At 40.9% G+C, this 18,627-nt stretch overlaps 1 protein-coding gene across 3 annotated transcripts in view; it reads left to right on the top strand.

The window, feature by feature from the left end:
* The window catches only part of st3gal3b (ST3 beta-galactoside alpha-2,3-sialyltransferase 3b), a 55,957-nt gene that overhangs the window by 6,546 nt on the left and 30,784 nt on the right, over nt 1-18,627 (top strand). For 2 of the 3 annotated variants that reach the window (XM_079652432.1, XM_079652433.1), the window contains exons 2-6: nt 1,769-1,915; nt 7,472-7,534; nt 7,962-8,003; nt 9,305-9,347; nt 10,857-10,949. In XM_079652432.1, coding sequence (XP_079508558.1) covers nt 1,798-1,915; nt 7,472-7,534; nt 7,962-8,003; nt 9,305-9,347; nt 10,857-10,949 — 359 coding nt within the window. In that variant the 5' untranslated portion in view covers nt 1,769-1,797. The remainder of the gene's footprint in view (nt 1-1,768; nt 1,916-7,471; nt 7,535-7,961; nt 8,004-9,304; nt 9,348-10,856; nt 10,950-18,627) is intronic. The other variant, XM_079652434.1, reaches the window with a different exon arrangement.

The raw sequence follows: 18,627 nt of genomic DNA, 5'->3' as shown, positions 1-18,627 counted from the left end.
GTGGCATATACTTGCCACGGCAAGTTGTGGCATCTGTGGCATATACTTGCCGCAGAATAGTGTGGCCTTTGTGGGAGATGCCACAAATGCCAAGGCACACGCCACGGCGAGTAGTGGCAACACTCATTGTGTTCTAGTATGATAAATTAAATAACATTGTACCTTGAAAATCAATGCATTCGTTCATTTGACAGGTTGGTGGTTTTAGGTAGGCTATACAGCGACCCCTGGCGGTTCTAGTGTGAAGTAAAAGTAGAAGTATAGCCAACCTAAATGTTGGAATACTCTGTTACAAGTAAAAGTCATGCATTCAAATGTTACTCAAGTAAAAGCGCAAAATGATTAGCATAACAATATACTTAAAGTGCATATTACATGTTTTCATTATAATGATTGATCCTGAAAGTGTTCTCAAAGCTGGTAAAGGTGCAGCTAGTTTTAATGACTTTGTATACTGTAGTAGGGTATCTTGTGAATTTACTCCAGGAGTAACTATAAAGTCTGATTTAAGACGTGATTATATGTATCATCATTAATCAGAATCTGTTGTAAATAACTAAAGGTAGCGTATTAAATAAATGTAGGGGAGTAGGCTACAATTACACAATTTACCTCTGAATTGTAGTGGGGTAAGTAGCCTACTACGTAACATACCATTTACATACTCAACTAAAGTACAAGTAGGCTATTTCTAAATCACAAGTACAGTACTTGAGTATACAAGTTAGCCTATTTCCCACCTCTGGTCAACAATGTTAGATCTTTGTCAACTTACTAATAATATATCTTGAGTATTATCATAAAAATAGCACGTTTATTTATTTTAACAAACCACGTTCTCCAAGTAAAATCTATAGAACATATCATGTTTAATCTTTTTGAAAAATATGATCGGACCATCAGTAACAGATCATCAGTCTTGTGTACAGATCAGTCCGATAAAGTCATGCCAAAACACCGACATTTTACGCAATAAATACGGGTTTAAATATCAGCATTTGCCACAGAAGGCGAGTGGCAGCTACCGTAAACCTTCTCTTAACTCTTAACTTGTGGCATTTACTTGCCAAGACAAGTTGTGGCATATACTTGCCACGGCAAGTTGTGGCATATATAAGTCGTGGCATATACTTGCCACGGCAAGTTGTGGCATCTGTGGCATATACTTGCCACAGATACCACGGAGTAGCGGCCTCCGTGGCAGATGCCGGAAGTACTTGCCACTGCCCGCAGATGCCACGAAATGCGCTTGCTGTCTCTCGTGAATCGCCTCCGCACCCGCCTCTCCCCTGAGCATGTAGACATGCTCATATTCTTAAACAAGAATGAGTATTGAATAGCTGCATTCTGTGCATAGGCCCTGTTATCGGTTGTTGATCTCTGTTGTAATCGAGTTACGTTACCCTAACCGGTTAGGTTGTTTGTGTATGATCCCTCTTTAATTTAAAAAACAAGTTATGTTTTAAGCATGAAAGCTGTTGGCCTATCTGTCAACTGTTCAAACTGTGATCACCAGTTCAATACATTTGACAAAGCCGACTTGATTTCTATACTTATTTGAACATGTATTTATTTATTTGTCCAAATTATTATTATTATTTATTTTTTTTGTACATTTTTTCCCCACATTTTTTTATTTTTATAGGATATGTACATTTCGGTTAATCGGTTAACCGTTTTTTTGGGGGTTGAATATTCGAATATACATTTGCTTTCAATTCCCATCCCTAGTATCAATACTATGTCCCTGCACTCTCTTGTCCTTCAGGTGATGAGCTGGATGGTGACATGTGAATAATGAAGACCATGAAGCCCACACACAAGGCGCTGTTCATCCTGTGCCCCACGCTGGTCCTGTGCTTTATTTACTACTCCTCCGGGAAGCTGCATCTACACGTATGGGGCCCGAAGCCTCGTAAGTGACATCTCCAGTATGACTGTTTGTAATGTGACTCATCTCCTGATAATCCATCTGGAAAAAAACTATTAAGCAAATGTGTTTGACACCTGTCTCTGTTTTGCTTCTCTCTGCTGACTGCCTGTTAACCGTCTGCCTATTTCCACCTGTTTATTTGGTTTTATTCTACAGTCTTTCTGCTGGACCGTATGTCATGCTGTGTTTCTCAAAACCTGTCTCTGATATTGATCATTCACATCACCAGAGAACCGGAAGTAGTGGGGAGCGTTAATCAGGTTTTCTTGCCGGTTGGGTTGCTCTATCTCTACTGAAAATCATCCTGTGCAGGTCGTCTTACTGATGGAAATCTACTGTCAGCCCTAGCACTCGGCTTAGTAAGAAAACCTATGAGTTAACCAAAGAGATGGAAACCTTTGCTGACTGTCTTAGAGACAGCATAGCATACTACAGGAGTAGGCAATGACATCTTGAGATTTCCACGCTTAGATGGTGAAGGTTCTGTTTTGCAGTTCCCTTTATTACATACTAAAAAGGCACGCCCTCTGGCATTGCATTTAAAAATAACCATGACGTGTTTCTGGTGTTGGTTATGAGTCAGTTGGATTTCCTTGTAATGTTGGATATCCGGAGCGTTTGAGTTCATATTGAGAACTGTTTGCGGATGATAGACCTGGCCGTTCTATTTGACTAAGAAGTGATAACCGACATGACAGGGGTTTGGTTTACATCACACTGTGTGGGCACCCTGAAACAGCTGGTAAACTCCACTAGAGGGGGCTAGAATATTTCTAACACCTCTTTGCCGGTGCCATATATTTTCTATGAAAGCATTCTCAGGGAGAGCTTTTGGCACGGAAAACACAAATATTAGTGTTGATGGCATAGCTAAATGGACAGTGTTCTGTCAAAAGTTTCATGCTTTTTTTTTTGTAATCATTGTAATCCTAACCAGTATGTAGTAGCCTGACAGATAAACATATCCACTGCTCTGCGGTCTGTATCTTTCCCAACTTCTGCATGTGTCAATATACAGTATTGTTTGCATGTGTGATGCAAATATGCAGTATTGTGCAGAACCAGTTATCAGTGGCCTATTGTCTTTGGTATTATATCATGAGCTCCATTCAGACATGTGTATTACTCCTTACATGTTACTAAACTCTTACATGACAATGTTTCATGTTTTTGACCAGTTTCTCTGACAATTGACCTTGTAACCAAACCCATGTGAGGGTCAAATGTGTTCAAATCGTCTAAGCATACACTGAAGATCATGGAAGTTAGGACACAATGTATTGATGCTTAAACAACCGATTTCTGAAGCAGTCAAGCCAAGGAGAGAGCATTTTGTCCCTTGACATGAAGACAGCTTCTGAAGTTCTTCAACAGTTTCTTTATTGAAGCCTATCATTGTTCACTACACACTTCATGTGCCAAATTGCAACCAGTATGTAAATGTTTCAAATATTTGTATTGAGAAGAAGCACTTAGTGTAAGCAATAGTACAGACTTCTTTGGGGTGGAAATCATGCTTCCCTTTTTCAACATAGAAGACAAACAGAAGAGCCAACAAGAAATAATAGAGAAAACACATAGCATGACAGGAATACCATACTTAATGACATACATAGTCCTAGTGGGAAAGAACATACACAATAGTATATATAATACAAATAAATAAATAAACTTAAGGGGTGCAAATGAGCCCAGACTACCCCCCACCCTTAACCAGTATGTACATGTAACCATTTCTACACATTACACTGCAAAACAACTTCCAGAGAAAGCTCTTCTTCATCGATGTCAATACTTTTTTTTCAACTCATCACTTTTCTCCATCATTGTTCCCACTGTGGTCGAAATAGGGCTGCACATGTCTCCTCATATTATATGCCAGGAATGCAAGCATGGATTTTCTCTGTGTGTAGAAGTATTCTGTTATATTCGAACATGGAGCTCCACCATAACAGACCTGTGTGAAAGTCCAAAAAAACAAACAGAATCAGATGTGCTATGTTGCCGTCTGAAATTGCTATTTAACCAGCACTGAATATGTTTTAAATAATGAGTCGGTGCTTAACATGTTTGCCTATTTCAAGTAAGAAGCCTTTCTTTAATTGCAAACTGTTGGTAGAGGAGGAGGGATGAACCATGTCACAATGTGTTGGCGCCCTGAAGCAGCGGTTTAAATCTCGTTTTCCATACACAACAAAATAGTTTCTTTCTTTGCCCCCTGTTTTTTTTTTATGCCTGTTCCGGCATGTGATGAACTTTGTCCACATTGGGATGGCTTTTGAAAACTGCCTTACTTAAATGTGTCGGAATATCACTTAATTATTTTATAACTTTTTTTTTATATACTTCTACTTTTTTTGGAATAGTTGATTCTTTCTAACATAGCATTTGTCTTTATCACTTAAACGCCTCCTCTTTTTGTATACAGCACCACTGAAGGTACGTGTCAGCTAACCTTGGCTGCGTTTCATATCTGATTTCTCAAGCTGTGACCTAGGTCTCTGTAACTAGGCTCTTGTTTTATGTTGCGAGTGCCACACTTTCCATTCTTTTCTTAATGCATGATCAACATGCATAACTCCCTAGCAGTGAAGTAATATGCTTTCAACCTTGTATGGTCACCTGCATGGGACTGAAATGAGAAGCAGTATGTTTATTTTAATAACAGCTTGACTCACCTTTTGATGTGAAAAGAATGGGGCTTATTTCTTTCTGACTTGCGCTTCAATAGCACAAAGCAAAAGGAGAGGAGCTTTGATTGCAGTGGGACATATTGGCTTTCTCCCCTTACTGTGGTGCCAGATGTTCGGCTTAAAAAAGGTCAAAGGAGAAAGAGGAGAATGTGGATGCTCTCTCGCACCCTCTGCCATGGTCAGCTACGCTGTAGCGCTGAGAGGATCAAATCTGGATGATCTCTTTTCCTCGTTCTTGAATTGTAATGGTAGAGACTCAGTCACCGCTCCACAGACAAATGGAACATATAGAGGATTATCTCCTGCTCGTCATATCTGCTTATTCATCGGCCTCTTAGTTTCTGTCTTCTTTGCAGCAGAAAACAAAGGATTGTGATGCACTATAGTATGACATCCAGGTGAAATATCTGGGTATTGAAATTGGGGTACAAAGGAAAGTGATATTCCATCAGGGCCTCTATATCTATAGATCAGATCATCGCTGAATTCTGTTCCCTTTTACTGTATTTGTGTTCAACCAAAGATCAGATTCAGTGTTCCCATGGTCTGTTTGTTTTACGCTATCTGTTGACTCTGCTCTAGAATGTCAATATCAGAGCAGGTTCATGTGACCATGGCCATTCCTCTATCAGCTGAAGTGTTTGTCTCTCGTAAGCTTGCAGTGTTGTGTCCACTTTATCTTTTGTCTCTTCAACAATGGTCCTCTTGTCTTCCCCAACACATATAGTTATCTACTAGTTGTAATTATTTGTAGCTGCTAGGAGGGTTCTTAGTAAACAATTTCAAAATGTTCTGTGCCCGACACACAAGAGCCTCTTATCTGCCTTGTTCTCTGGCTTTTTTTCTGTCTCATTCAACTCAAATGATAATTAAAGCCCTAAAATGAAATACATGAATACAGCCTGCTCAATTGCTGTGTGTGCAGTTAAAATGTAGAAGTAGAAGCAGTTCGATGATGTCGGTCCGCACAGACATGAACGTTGTTGTTATTGAAGCAAACATTCATTTGCCGCCAGATTATTTTTACGGTCAATGAAGGCAATTACAATACAACTGTACAACTGCTTTCATGTTGCGAGTATTAAACAGAGATTTGATCGACTTTTCCAGTTCAGCAGGGCATGGATTATTGTTGACCTTGTTCGAGATATGTTAGTGGACACTAAATAGAGTATTTAAATGTATTGATACATACTGTAAGGGATGGAGGCTACAGAGATAGGTTTAAAATAGCTGAGATAAAATCATCATGTTAACCAGAAAAATGTTGCTGTTCCTAACAATTTGACAGAATTTTCCGTCACATCTCATGGCTTTCATGGAGCAGATGGAGTTTCAAGCCTCTGTTTTTAAAAACGATGTACTTGTTACAACATACGAAGCATTGTATTTTGGTCATGTGATAACAGGTTTTTGTGTTTTAGAAATATGGACGGCGTAGGGGCAACATAATGTCGTATACTCACCTTGCGTTGGGTCCATCTTTTATTTCTTAGGGCAATCATTGTTACCGTTCTCTTATTGTGTTAATGTTTCAAGTGTGGGTGAAAAGCATCAGTTTAAAGAGTTAGCTGAAAAGTTGTTCACACATGTAAATGTTGTTTTCAGCCTGTCCCCCGTTGTTGCACAGATGTTCCAAACAGATTGGCCAACACTTGTATTTGACTTCTTCAACCTTTGACAGAAGCGTTGTTGTGCAATGCAGTTGCACCACACTTCCGTTTGAATTCAGAGCCTCCCAATAGTCGCTTAAAATAATTTGCTTTTAGGTTGTAACAGGAACAGTACCTCATTGGGGTTTGCCGTTGAAATGAACACCTGCAGGGAGAGAACTACATTTCTTCAACCAGCCAAGCTGCATGCCACAACGCCCAACCCTTCACTTAAGCCTTAAAACACTTGACTAAAGTAAAACAATGAATTTGCTCATAGAGATGTTATGACAAAGAAACCAGTTGTTGGTTATAACAAATCTGTATTTTCCTTTATGCCATTCTCAGTGGTGATGTCTGAATTTGCCTAGGGAGCAGTCTCTAATTATTTCCGACCCCAGCTTGGTTTTCAACATCAGGGATTGCCTTCTCTCGTGGTCAGCAGGGATACGCCTATACAGTTTCAGCTGGAACAGAGTTTGACACTTCCTAATTGGGGGATTTGATCTGCCAGAAGCCCTCACACGGAGAGGGTGTGTGCTTACTGCTTTTAAGAAAAGAATGCCGTCATGTTTGTTCTTGCTCTGTTTTCTGACTGGGCTTTGTAGTTTTGCAATATGTAATCCTGGATAAACAACGTGGTAGCTGTCCTCTGATTGTCTTGATTGAAGCGAGATACATTTTTGTCTTTTTTCCCCTCTAATACCTGTGTGGGGTTTCGTTTGAAGCTAACGCTCTTGTTTGTATCTATTCGATAAAGGAAAGTAAAATGATTCATCTAAAAGGGGATGTAGAGTAATAGCAGTTTCAAAACAATCTTAATTCACCATAATAATCATGGCTTTTAGGATGTTCAGAGTAAGTCACAGTCGTTCGCTGTGGGTCTGACAGTGCGGTTCCCACAGCTTCTTTGCAAAAAAAGTGAGAAACTCGTTTACTTTCAGATTCTTAAAGCTAGTTCTCCATGAATGTCTCTACTGTGATGGCAGATATTGGAGGATCAGCATTAATCCTTTGAAGTTTTGTTTCCTTCGTCTCTGTCTGCCTTTTGTGTGCATTTGTTTTTGTGCGATGCCACAGTCTGTTTTGCTGACAATGTTGTTGCTTTTTTAAAATAATATTCTCAGTTCTTTGGTCTTGGTTAATAGTTGCTTCCACATCTCCACAGTGACTTAACCCCCTTTTGTTTTCAGAGAGTGATGCAGAAGAGACAACTGTAGTCCTGACTAAAGGGGCAGAAGTGAAAAGAATTCCAGGTAGAGGCACTGAGACCCTGCCCGTTTATGACTGGGTGACTGTCAAACAATTTATTCGGCTTGGAATAAACATCTCTGCTAACTCAACCATGCAGCCTATAATTGCTCACCACTATAATATATTTATTTTATTCAAAGATATTTTAGTGCTCAATCACTCATTGACCTTAATTGGAATCTTTCAATATACGTTTGCCACGATAATCTCAAACACACAGAGATTAATTTCCCCCTGCATTGGGCTTTCCACCTTTGAATTAAGATTGACAATTGGTAGCTTTAATCCTACTGGGCTGCCATTTTAATTCTACCATCTCCTCCTCTTTCTCTGTAATGTCGGATATTTGCAGTTGGCTTTAATTTCAAGTCCATTGCTGCCATGACAGGCTGAGCTCAAACGGTGCTAACTGACCATTTTGTGTTTCAGAGTTGGAAACGGAAATCACCGGGGGACGAATAGTAGGCTCAGGTACATCTGCAGGCCCACCAACCGAACCCCCACTCATCTAATTCTCCCGCAACCTTTTAAAAGAAAATAACAAAACCTCTTTTAAAACCCTGCGATACTTCAGCAGCCACATTTGGCTTGCAAAGCTAGCCATTTGCATCCAACAGTTACTATCAGGGGAAATAATTCAAAGTCAAATCTGACTACTAGTGAGGAACTCAACATCTGCTCAGCTCTTTCTCCACATGAAGTGTGATACAACACTGCCCTCTGTTGTCCTGGCTCAGTAACAAAATGGTTGGCAAGTGAAGCAGTCTGCAGGCGTTTTGATGCATAATACTGTTTCCACACAACAACATTTGTGTTACTGGTTAGGACCCTGCCGCTTTGATTTCTCCCAAGCTGCTGCCTCGGCTTGGCCCTCTGGCTGCTTTATGCTTCTCAACAGAAACATAGTACACACACACACACACACACACACACACACACACACACACACACACACACACACACACACACACACACACACACACACACACACACACACACACACACACACACACACACACACACACACACACTTGCTCTTCTTGGCTGCTATGGCTAAGTCCCAATCCTCCAGGGAGGGCAGTGCTTGGATCCTTCCCTAACCAGCCGTCACGCATTCCCATTGTCTTTTTCTTTATCTTTCTCCTCCAGCTTCTCTGTGAAGACAAGATCCGCAACCACAGGAGTAATACCACGCTCTTCCTACTTTCAACTAATGCCCATCTTAAACGTAGCCTTCGTCATGCTAATCACAGCATTTTACTGACAGAAATTCATATAACTTGTTAGCACTTTTCTGATCTATAAGTATCATTATAGAATACACGACATAGATACTCAATCGATAACATTGAGAATAACGTTCTAATCTCTCCATACATATTTACCTCTGTGCTTCTCTGTCTTCTACCTTAACGCTTCACCAGGCACCTATTGGCCGCCCCTTTGGTTGTCTATAGGTGATCTCTAACTTGTTTTTTTCTAACTTTATTTTCAACAGATTGTTTTGGCTGGCTTCTCCCTAATCGCGCTTGTTTTTCTTTCCTCACAAATCCTTAATTCTAATGCTTTATTTTCTTTTACATTCGCCATTTTGTTTTCCCCTGTGAGCGATGCAGAGGTTGTTTACAACTACAGCCAATGAGCTGATAGTTGAAAACGATGTACATTGGATGAGCAGTACTAATGATCCGACTATAAAACGTTTTCAGATGCCGTGCTTTCTATCTTTGTAGATCTGTGCGATAATTTCTATCTTTGTCTGTCTTTTCCAGTGTATGATAAGCAGGGCTTTCTGCTGCAGCTGGACACAAAACTGTGAGTACATGTCTTTCTAGAAAAAGCTTTCTGCCATTTCAAATATGGTATATTTATCACCTAATATATTTAGAGCAGTTGAATCCCCAGTTGTACTTTGACTCCATTAATTTGGATTTGTTTAACAGCTTGCTTCACTGAATACTTATTCATGCCACTTCTAGTTGATCGATTGGAAACATGAAAACGTAAACCTTCAACCAATGAATCTTTAGTTTTAAAAAAATAAATAAACATACATCAGTTCATTGGTGTTCTAACCGAAACCTGGTGACAAATGCACACGGTTAATTTGTGCTCTGAGTAATACATAGAAAGATTTGTGGAAATTGAGATGTGGTCGGTCTTTTCCCCCTCTTTATTCCAAACCGGCTGTGGTTTGTCAGGCTGAGAACATGCTACGTTGAGTCATTACCCAGCTGTCATTGTGTCAGCGTGTCTGTTGATATGTGTATAATTCCCTGAATTGGTTTGACACTCTGGCTCTAAACTGCCACGATAAGGCCTTCTCTCCAGCCCTCCCATTAGCATGCAAGCAACAATCGTAATGCTCCCCTCACCACCCCGACTCTCACAGGGCACATCTGTCCACACTCTGCACACTCACTGTAAGCACTGTCAGCACACACGTTAGGGTGGTTTTCACATGGCTTCAGTTTATCTAATACGGCTCCTTACATTATATCTACAGTCTCATTCATTACTCCGTTAGAGCACATGTGTAAAATGGGGCAATCCATCTTAAAACTCTTTATTAGTTTTTGTGAGTTGTAATTCCTGCTGATAGCCTTCATTCCTAACAAACCACATACCAACTTAAGGCCAAGCTTTATTGTAGCATACTTACAAATATAAATTTAGTGCAGAAGAGTTTCAAATTTGTGCACAAGCCCTCTGCCAACTTTGATTGCAAGGCAATTTATTTATATAGCAACTTCAACAAAAGGCAATTCAAAGTGCTTTACAAAATTGAAAAGCGTTAAGAGCAAGAGCTTTAACAAAAAGTGTAGCGAAATCGCTACAAAATGGCTTTTAAAAACCGTCATTAAAAATAAAATAAACATAAACAAGCTAATATAGAGTAATACAGCTATAAAATACATGAATGAAAGTTACAGTGCATAATTAGTTCAATTAAAAGCGGCAAAAAGACAATTCAATTTAAAAGGGGGAAGGCCTCACACAGTGCCCTGACTTTGGAGTCTCCCCCTTCTCCCTGTTTATTTGAACTAAATTCATGGCCTTCACCAGGTTATTAATGACCATGCTAGTAATCGGGAGTTTCTAGCTTTAGCACCGCCTGTGTGATTATTTGAACAAGGCCCCTCTGCTTTGTCTTGCCACACACAGGTGATGCGGAGCCCTCCAACTTCCTAAACCACCCTTTTTTTTCTTGAGCACGTTGTTTGACAAGCTCCGTTTTCGAGGCTTAGATATATGTCAGTGTAATTGATAATCAGTTATCACGATGTGTCTGATTAATCGCTCCCTCTGTTCTTTAATGTGCAGGCCACAGGAGTTGGCGTACAAGTATGGCAACCTCAGCGAAGGAGCGTGCAAGCCGGGATACGCAGCAGCCAAGATGACCACCATCTATCCTAAGTGAGAAGGATTTTTGCTTGCATAACAGTGTGGAGATAGATTTGGATCCTTTCTTTAAACTTGCTCTAAGAACTTCACATACAATCACAAGCTTCACACAGTAATCATTCTAATTGGTTGTCAGCGTAGAAAAAGCTAAAACTGTCGGACATACCAAAAAGCATGATGTCACTCCTCAAGCCAACTTGGCCTTAAGGGTTTTGAGTCAGACACAGAGAAACCCACACATTCCTCTCCAATCTTTCCCCGTTTTTATCATGTTTCTATCATCTTCTCCCCCGCGACAAAACCCTGACTGTGTTCTTGTGACCCCGTTGTTAAACAAAAGCACTTTTGTCACACGAGGACAAGATCTCCCATCTTTCTCATATCGCAGCGGACAGCCTTCGAGGCTTTCTTCATGAACGGCACCGACCAACTTCCTGTCCTGACTCATCACCAGCTTCCTGCTACACAAACCACACAGTCCACGCAACCCTCATCGACCCTTTTCTGATGTCATTGGCTTTTTTGAGCTTTCTATTTTCCACTACTTGCCACCAAACAGCTCAATCTATAGAGCATTGTCCCAGCAGGGGCTAAGCTAGTAGAGGGGCGATTTACAGCATTGCTGAACAATAGTATGTCAAAGCCAGTACAGAACTAGTTATAGGATTTGACCAATTTCTTAGAATTAGTATTGAACGGATTTATCTATTGACTGAGGATGAACAATTACGCTCATAGCTATACAAAATAAAGTAAAGAATATTTTCCTTTTCACTTTTCTTTACATATGGCTTTGTCTCCCTGCCTGTTTGAATATTCTGTTAAAATAAGTTGATCTCAAAGTCTTTAGTTAGTCTTTTCAAACCGTATGGCATTATATATTCAGTATATATCAAATTCATTGACAAACCAACTTTAAAACAACACCCTCAGCCGTGCACTGCTATAATATAATGTGCTGCTCAACAAGACGGAAAGCAGTGGAAATGCGCCAGGGCCTCGCACGGCTTAATATGGTATAGTTAGGCCCATGGATGTATAATAAGAACTGGATACAGCGTCGGAGGCGGGCTCTCGTTCTTTCCTATGAGAGCTGCTCATTGGCGCAGGAAGACAAAATGGCCCAACTTTTGAGAGAGCGAAATGTCACAGATTACCCATCATGCCTGGCTTTCAGAGAAGAAGAACCCGTATGTGCGCTCACAGAGCATGCGCCCCTTAAGCCCCGCCCCCCGAGCTCCCACTCTTGGCTCAGTAGAATGAATGGAGACAGAAAATAAATCTAGATTTGGCTTTTAGTGCATTTTACAAGTTTAAGGACCTAATGATTATAATAAGGGCTATAAAATTGTCCATACTGGGTAGTTTATTTAGTTTAATAAAAAAGTATCCACTGATTTACAGACGTTTCTTTCCCGATGTTAGTCAATGGGAAAAAGTCTTTCTGGGCCCAATGACGTCACGGACTGATACGGAAATTGTAGTACCGCCGTTTGGACACAACGAATATTTTCATCAGAGTCCGGCGCACTTCCTTGGGGCTTGCTTTGGTAGGCCAGGCTCACTTTATGCTGCGTTTCCATTACAATTTAGCAGCTGGGGCAGTAACTATAGTAACGCAGTGTAGGCGGAGCCGTGACGTCATCTTCAATGCGAACCACAGAAAACCAACATCAGCCGTTAGCTGTTAGCATTCAGAGCTCACTGCTCCTCATATCTGTTCAGAAACTAGACAAAAGTTAAAGGGGACCTATGATGCAAAATGCACTTTTGTACGTCTTTTATACATGAATATGTGTCCCCGGTGTGTCAGGGAACTCATCAAGTGTCAGAAAACACAACCCTCTCTCTTTCCCTCCATACCCAAATTTCTAAAAACGGGCTACAACGGATCTGATACAGACTGATACAGATTTGAAATATCTCTGACGTCAGAAACGAGGAGCTCCGCCTATATGGGCAATTCTCCACCTATCAGGAGGAGACAGCCACGGCCATTGCCTTTCTAAAGTGCTGGATACGCTGTAGTACATATGCCAGGCCTGTAGGTGGCGCTGTAGTCTGCCACAAATGCAGCGAAAAAAACTTCTCACAGATTCGGCCCTTACAAAAACAGGGCTTAAAAAAAAGCAAAAAGGGCGAAATGAGGCATGGCTAAAATGCATGATCTGTTTGGTATTTTGAAAAAAAAACTTTGCAGACATGTTTTATGTAGGTATGGCCCTACAATATTATTCAAATATAGTATGATAGGTCCACTTTAAACAAGTAAAAACCACAGACTGTCTGTGTCATGGCGAATACAGTCGCTGGTTTATTTATGTCTGTATAGGCCGTTGTTGTGAGTGTGGACGGTCGGAGCATATACTGTGTTAGCTTAGCCGATCTCCATTCAGAAAACACACATTTTAAAAGGTTTTTCGCCTGCCGTCTTGTCCATGGGAGCCTGCCTGCAGGCGCCAGTCTCAGGACACCGCCACTCTCAGGACAGGAAGTGCATGCACGCTAAGAATTACAAAATAAAATCGCCACTTTCCTAAGAGGAAATGCACACAAATACTAAATAAAATCGTACTGACACTTATTATATACATATGTGTGTGTGTATATATATATTTATATATTAATGCTGTCAAAATTATCGCGTTAACGGCGGTAATTCATTTTTTAAATTTTAACGCATGTGCAGAATGGCCCGCCCCATACATCCCACCAGTGGCAGCGCCAGGGTATAGCTGGGGTAGGCTACACCCATACCAAGAAATGGCTCAGCCCCACCATGAAAAAGGATAAATGGTTAAAGTAAGCAAAATAAAGTCCGCCAACTCGCACCGAGAATTGCACAGACAGCAGTTAGTAAGATTGATTTCAGTAGCCACTTCTCTGGAAATACCGAAGACCAGAAACTGTTTTGAAAACTTTTGTCACGTAGTGAGCGTCTTCTCAATAGAACATCTTTGATAATGTCTTCTGGCCAATCAGAATCAAGATAACGGCGTGGTGTTGTTGCAGGAAGTCCCGTCGGTGAATACTTTTGCTGTAGTACAGGGGTGCACATAACTGGTATGCAGGTTATGTGCGTAATCTGAAATGCGTACCGTCACTTGTGTCACAAAGCGCATTTGCGTACCGACGTACTTGTGAAGCATTTCCAGAAGGCGGTTAGATCACCGGACGACAGAGTCGGTCTCCGTGTGCACAGACAGGGCTGCTGTTAACGTCACCTCTGTACAACGGAATTGTGCCAAAACTATGCCAACCGGCTGCGGAGGGAGACTCCCCCCCCCCCCCCCTTCACTGGAGAACTGCCCTAAAACAGCTGATCACAACGTTCACACTCTGTGGTCACGAAGTACTCCACTAGCCCCCCCCCCGTCAACTTTCCTAAAGTACTCCCCCGTTGATAGAAATCAACACGTTATGAAATAAGACCCCACGGTTTGGTGATTGATAGATGTGTGGGCTGTCTTTCATTTTGACACACAGAAATGTTTTATAATAAACATACATACTGTATGTTAAATGGATATATCCGCCTTCTTTCATTTATCTTTCCATTCCCACAACAATATACATAAAGAAATTGCATATTTTGGACATAGTTCGAATGGTGATTAATCATGATTAATTTTTAAGCTGTGATTAATCTGATTTAAAAATGTTAATCGTTTGACAGCCCTAATATATATATATATATATATATTACATTAGGGCCGGGACTTTAACGCGTTAATTAAGATGAATTAATTACACAAAGATTAACGCGTTAAAAAAATTAACGCATTTTAATCGCACTTATTTTTGCACCGCGGAACGTTTCTCACTGGATGAGTTTCAGGGGTACCGATTATACTGGAGCACCAACTAACATTCATGACTTCAGACAACAACAAACCACAGTGAACAATAGTCAAACATGAACGAAGAAGCTGATGAGACCGCTTTGGTTGGCCCCGTGGATGGGACATTTTGTTTTAAAAAACGGACGGATGGAAGCGTCAATAAGAGCACGGTTGTTTGCAAATTATGCAAAAAGGAATTTGCATATCACCGCAGCACATCAAGCCTCAAGTATCACCTCAATGCAAAAAATATAGCAGCTAGCGTGGAAGCTATTGTGGACGTTAGCCGGACTCGGAGTACAAGGACCCACACCCAATTCGCGTTGATCAAACAGTGGCCTATGCAACAGAGAGATTTTATTTTTCATCAGGATATTGGAAGAATAGGAGGGATTAGTGCTGTGTACCTGGACTCACATTCAGGTTCAGGTCCGGACTCAAGTCCAGAGGTTCAGGTTCAGGTCCGGACTTATAAGTCCGGACTTGTGTCAAGTTGTGTGAGTAACTAAAGTGAACTTATTGTGAGCTAATTATTAATTGAAAATAAACTCATAATCAACTCAAATTCAAACTCGTCAGGTTTATTGTGCCCCCTTCCAACTTGTGTCTACACCATGTCTTTTCTAGAACTCTACATGTGTTACTAACTACACAACACAACTACATACATAGTGATGTACATACAAGACTCAATATGCAAGAGTACAAGTCTATGTGTTCTTGTTCAAGAACAACAGCATATTGACATTGTCTGGGTGAAGTGTTGCTCTTTCGGCAGACACTATATCACCATACATACAAAGGAGTTAGCTTAGCTACACTACCATATATGGCAACCAGTATCCCACGCTGTCAGTGTCCACTATGTCCAAGCCAGCTTCCCTTGACGTCACACAGATCTCGCGAGCAGTTGCGATATTTTGCGAGACTTCGTGAGTTCAGTAATGGCCGCCATATCAGAAGCCAAAACAATGTTTTTCGTTTTTTCTCAGCGCAAATTTCTCGATCTATGGAAGGTTTTAGATGGTTTAGAACAAAAAGGAGAATATACGTAAGTACCGGTTCCCGACGTTCCGGTTTTAACCGGACTTGAACCGAAGCTTTTTACAAGTCCAGTACCGGTTCGGCGTACCGGTACGCAGCACTAGGAGGGATTGAGGTCAATCACTGGCACTTTTTTATTTTATTTTAAATGGTACACTTTATGTTGAACTATTTATTACGTTGTTGGTGCAACTGGCACTTTATGTTGAACTGTTTATTGTTTTGGCCAAGGTTATTGAGAGAGTTGGACTGAAATTGATTAGATTTTTTAAATCAACTGTTGGTAAATCAACAAAGTCTGTTATGGCCTCTGAAGCAACAGAGAGATGTTTTCTAATAGTCAGGGTTTCCAATGTACTTGAAAGTATTGTGTTTTACTTAAAAAACAAAGTGTTATAGTTTACAGAAGGTCTACCTACCTATAGGCTACCTGAATCTCTGAAATGTACTATATTCCTAAATATGCTATTGCTACACTTTATGGCAAAAATTGCACATTTCTGTTGGTCTTGGTTAAGTACTACCTTGAAAAAAATAAACAATGTTTTGTTGCTTAAGCTTATGTATTCAGTCATTATTCAATGGTATACTAAAATCCATGTGAAAAAATTGCTTCTCACTGTTCTCAGGTCAAATATTTATATGTGATTAAAAATGCGATTAATTGCGATTAATTAATTACAAAGCCTGTAATTAATTAGATTAATTTTTTTAATCGAGTCCCGGCCCTAATATATATATATATACACACACACAGTGGGGCAAAAAAGTATTTAATCAGCCACCAATTGTGCAAGTTCTCCCACTTAAAAAGATGAGAGGCCTGTAATTTTCATCCTAGGTATACCTCAACTATGAGAGACAAAATGAGAAAAGAACTCATAACTCACTGTCTGATTTTTAAAGAATTTATTTGCAAATTATGGTGGAAAATAAGTATCTGGTCAATAACAAAAGTTCATCTCAATACTTTGTTATATACCATTTGTTGGCAATGACAGAGGTCAAACGTTTTCTGTAAGTCTTCACAAGGTTTTCACACACTGTTGCTGGTATTTTGGCCCATTCCTCCATGCAGATCTCCTCTAGAGTAGTGATGTTTTGGGGCTGTCGCTGGGCAACACGGACTTTCAACTCCCTCCAAAGATTTTCTATGGGGTTGAGATCTGGAGACTGGCTCGGCCACTCCAGGACCTTGAAATGCTTCTTACGAAGCCACTCCTTCGTTGCCCGGGTGGTGTGTTTGGGATCATTGTCATGCTGAAAGACCCAGCCACGTTTCATCTTCAATGCCCTTGCTGATGGAAGGAGTTTGTCACTCAAAAACTCACGATACATGGCCCCATTCATTCTTTCCTTTACACGGATCAGTCATCCTGGTCCCTTTGCAGAAAAACAGCCCCAAAGCATGATGTTTCCACCCCCATGTTTCACAGTAGGTATGGTGTTCTTTGGATGCAACTCAGCATTCTTTCTCCTCCAAACACGTCTAGTTGAGTTTTTACCAAAAAGTTCTATTTTGGTTTCATCTGACCATATGACATTCTCCCAATCCTCTTCTGGATCATCTAAATGCTCTCTAGCAAACTTCAGACGGGCCTGGACATGTACTGGCTTAAGCAGGGGGACACGTCTGACACTGCAGGATTTGAGTCCCTGGCGGCGTAGTGTGTTACTGATGGTAGCCTTTGTTACTTTGGTCCCAGCTCTCTGCAGGTCATTGACTAGGTCCCCCCGTGTGGTTCTGGGATTTTTGCTCACTGTTCTTGTGATCATTTTGACCCCATGGGGTGAGATCTTGCATGGAGCCCCAGATCGAGGGAGATTATCAGTGGTCTTGTATGTCTTCCATTTTCTAATAATTACTCCCACAGTTGATTTCTTCACACCAAGCTGATTACCTATTGCAGATTCAGTCTTCCCAGCCTGGTACAAGTCTACAATTTTGTTTCTGGTGTCCTTTGACAGCTCTTTTGTCTTGGCCATAGTGGAGTTTGGAGTGTGACTGTTTGAGGTTGTGGACAGGTGTCTTTTATACTGATAACGAGTTCAAACAGGTGTCATTAATACAGTTAACAAGTGGAGGACAGAGGAGGCTCTTAAAGAAGAAGTTACAGGTCTGTGAGAGCCAGAAATCTTGTTTGTTTGTAGGTGACCAAATAATAATTTTATCGAGGAATTTACCAATTAATTCATTAAAAATCCTACAATGGGATTTCCTGGATTCTTTCCCCCCATTCTGTCTCTCATAGTTGAAGTGTACCTAGGATGAAAATGACAGGCCTCTCTTATCTTTTTAAGTGGGGGAACTTGCACAATTGGTGGCTGACTAAATACTTTTTTGTGTGTGTGTGTGTGTGTGTGTGTGTGTGTGTGTGTGTGTGTGTGTGTGTGTGTGTGTGTGTGTGTGTGTGTGTGTGTGTGTGTGTGTGTGTGTGTGTGTGTGTGTGTGTGTGTGTGTGTGTGTGTGTGTGTGTGTGTGTGTGTGTGTGTGTGTGTGTGTGTGTGTGTGTGTGTGTGTGTGTGTGTGTGTGTGTGTGTGTGTGTGTGTGTGTGTGTGTGTGTGTGTGTGTGTGCCTATATATATATATATATATATATAGGGACACCTTGTTTTGTTTACTCTCAGTACAGCACCGCTTTCCGAACAGAAAATGCACACAAATACAAAAAGCCGGGAACCTCCACCCCGCTGCGGGACCCGTGGTGGGACCCCTAAGTCAGACGGTGCGTCTTGGTCACGCTTCATATCTGCCGGCCCGGTAAGGAAGAGACACGCAGAGTAGGGAGAGTCCCCCACCCCA

Source organism: Notothenia rossii, assembly GCF_949606895.1.
Source record: "Notothenia rossii genome assembly, chromosome: 9".
In the NCBI taxonomy this organism is placed as follows: domain Eukaryota; kingdom Metazoa; phylum Chordata; class Actinopteri; order Perciformes; family Nototheniidae; genus Notothenia; species Notothenia rossii.
Note: the sequence above shows the minus strand (reverse complement) of the source record. Positions and strands in the feature narration are given on the sequence as shown.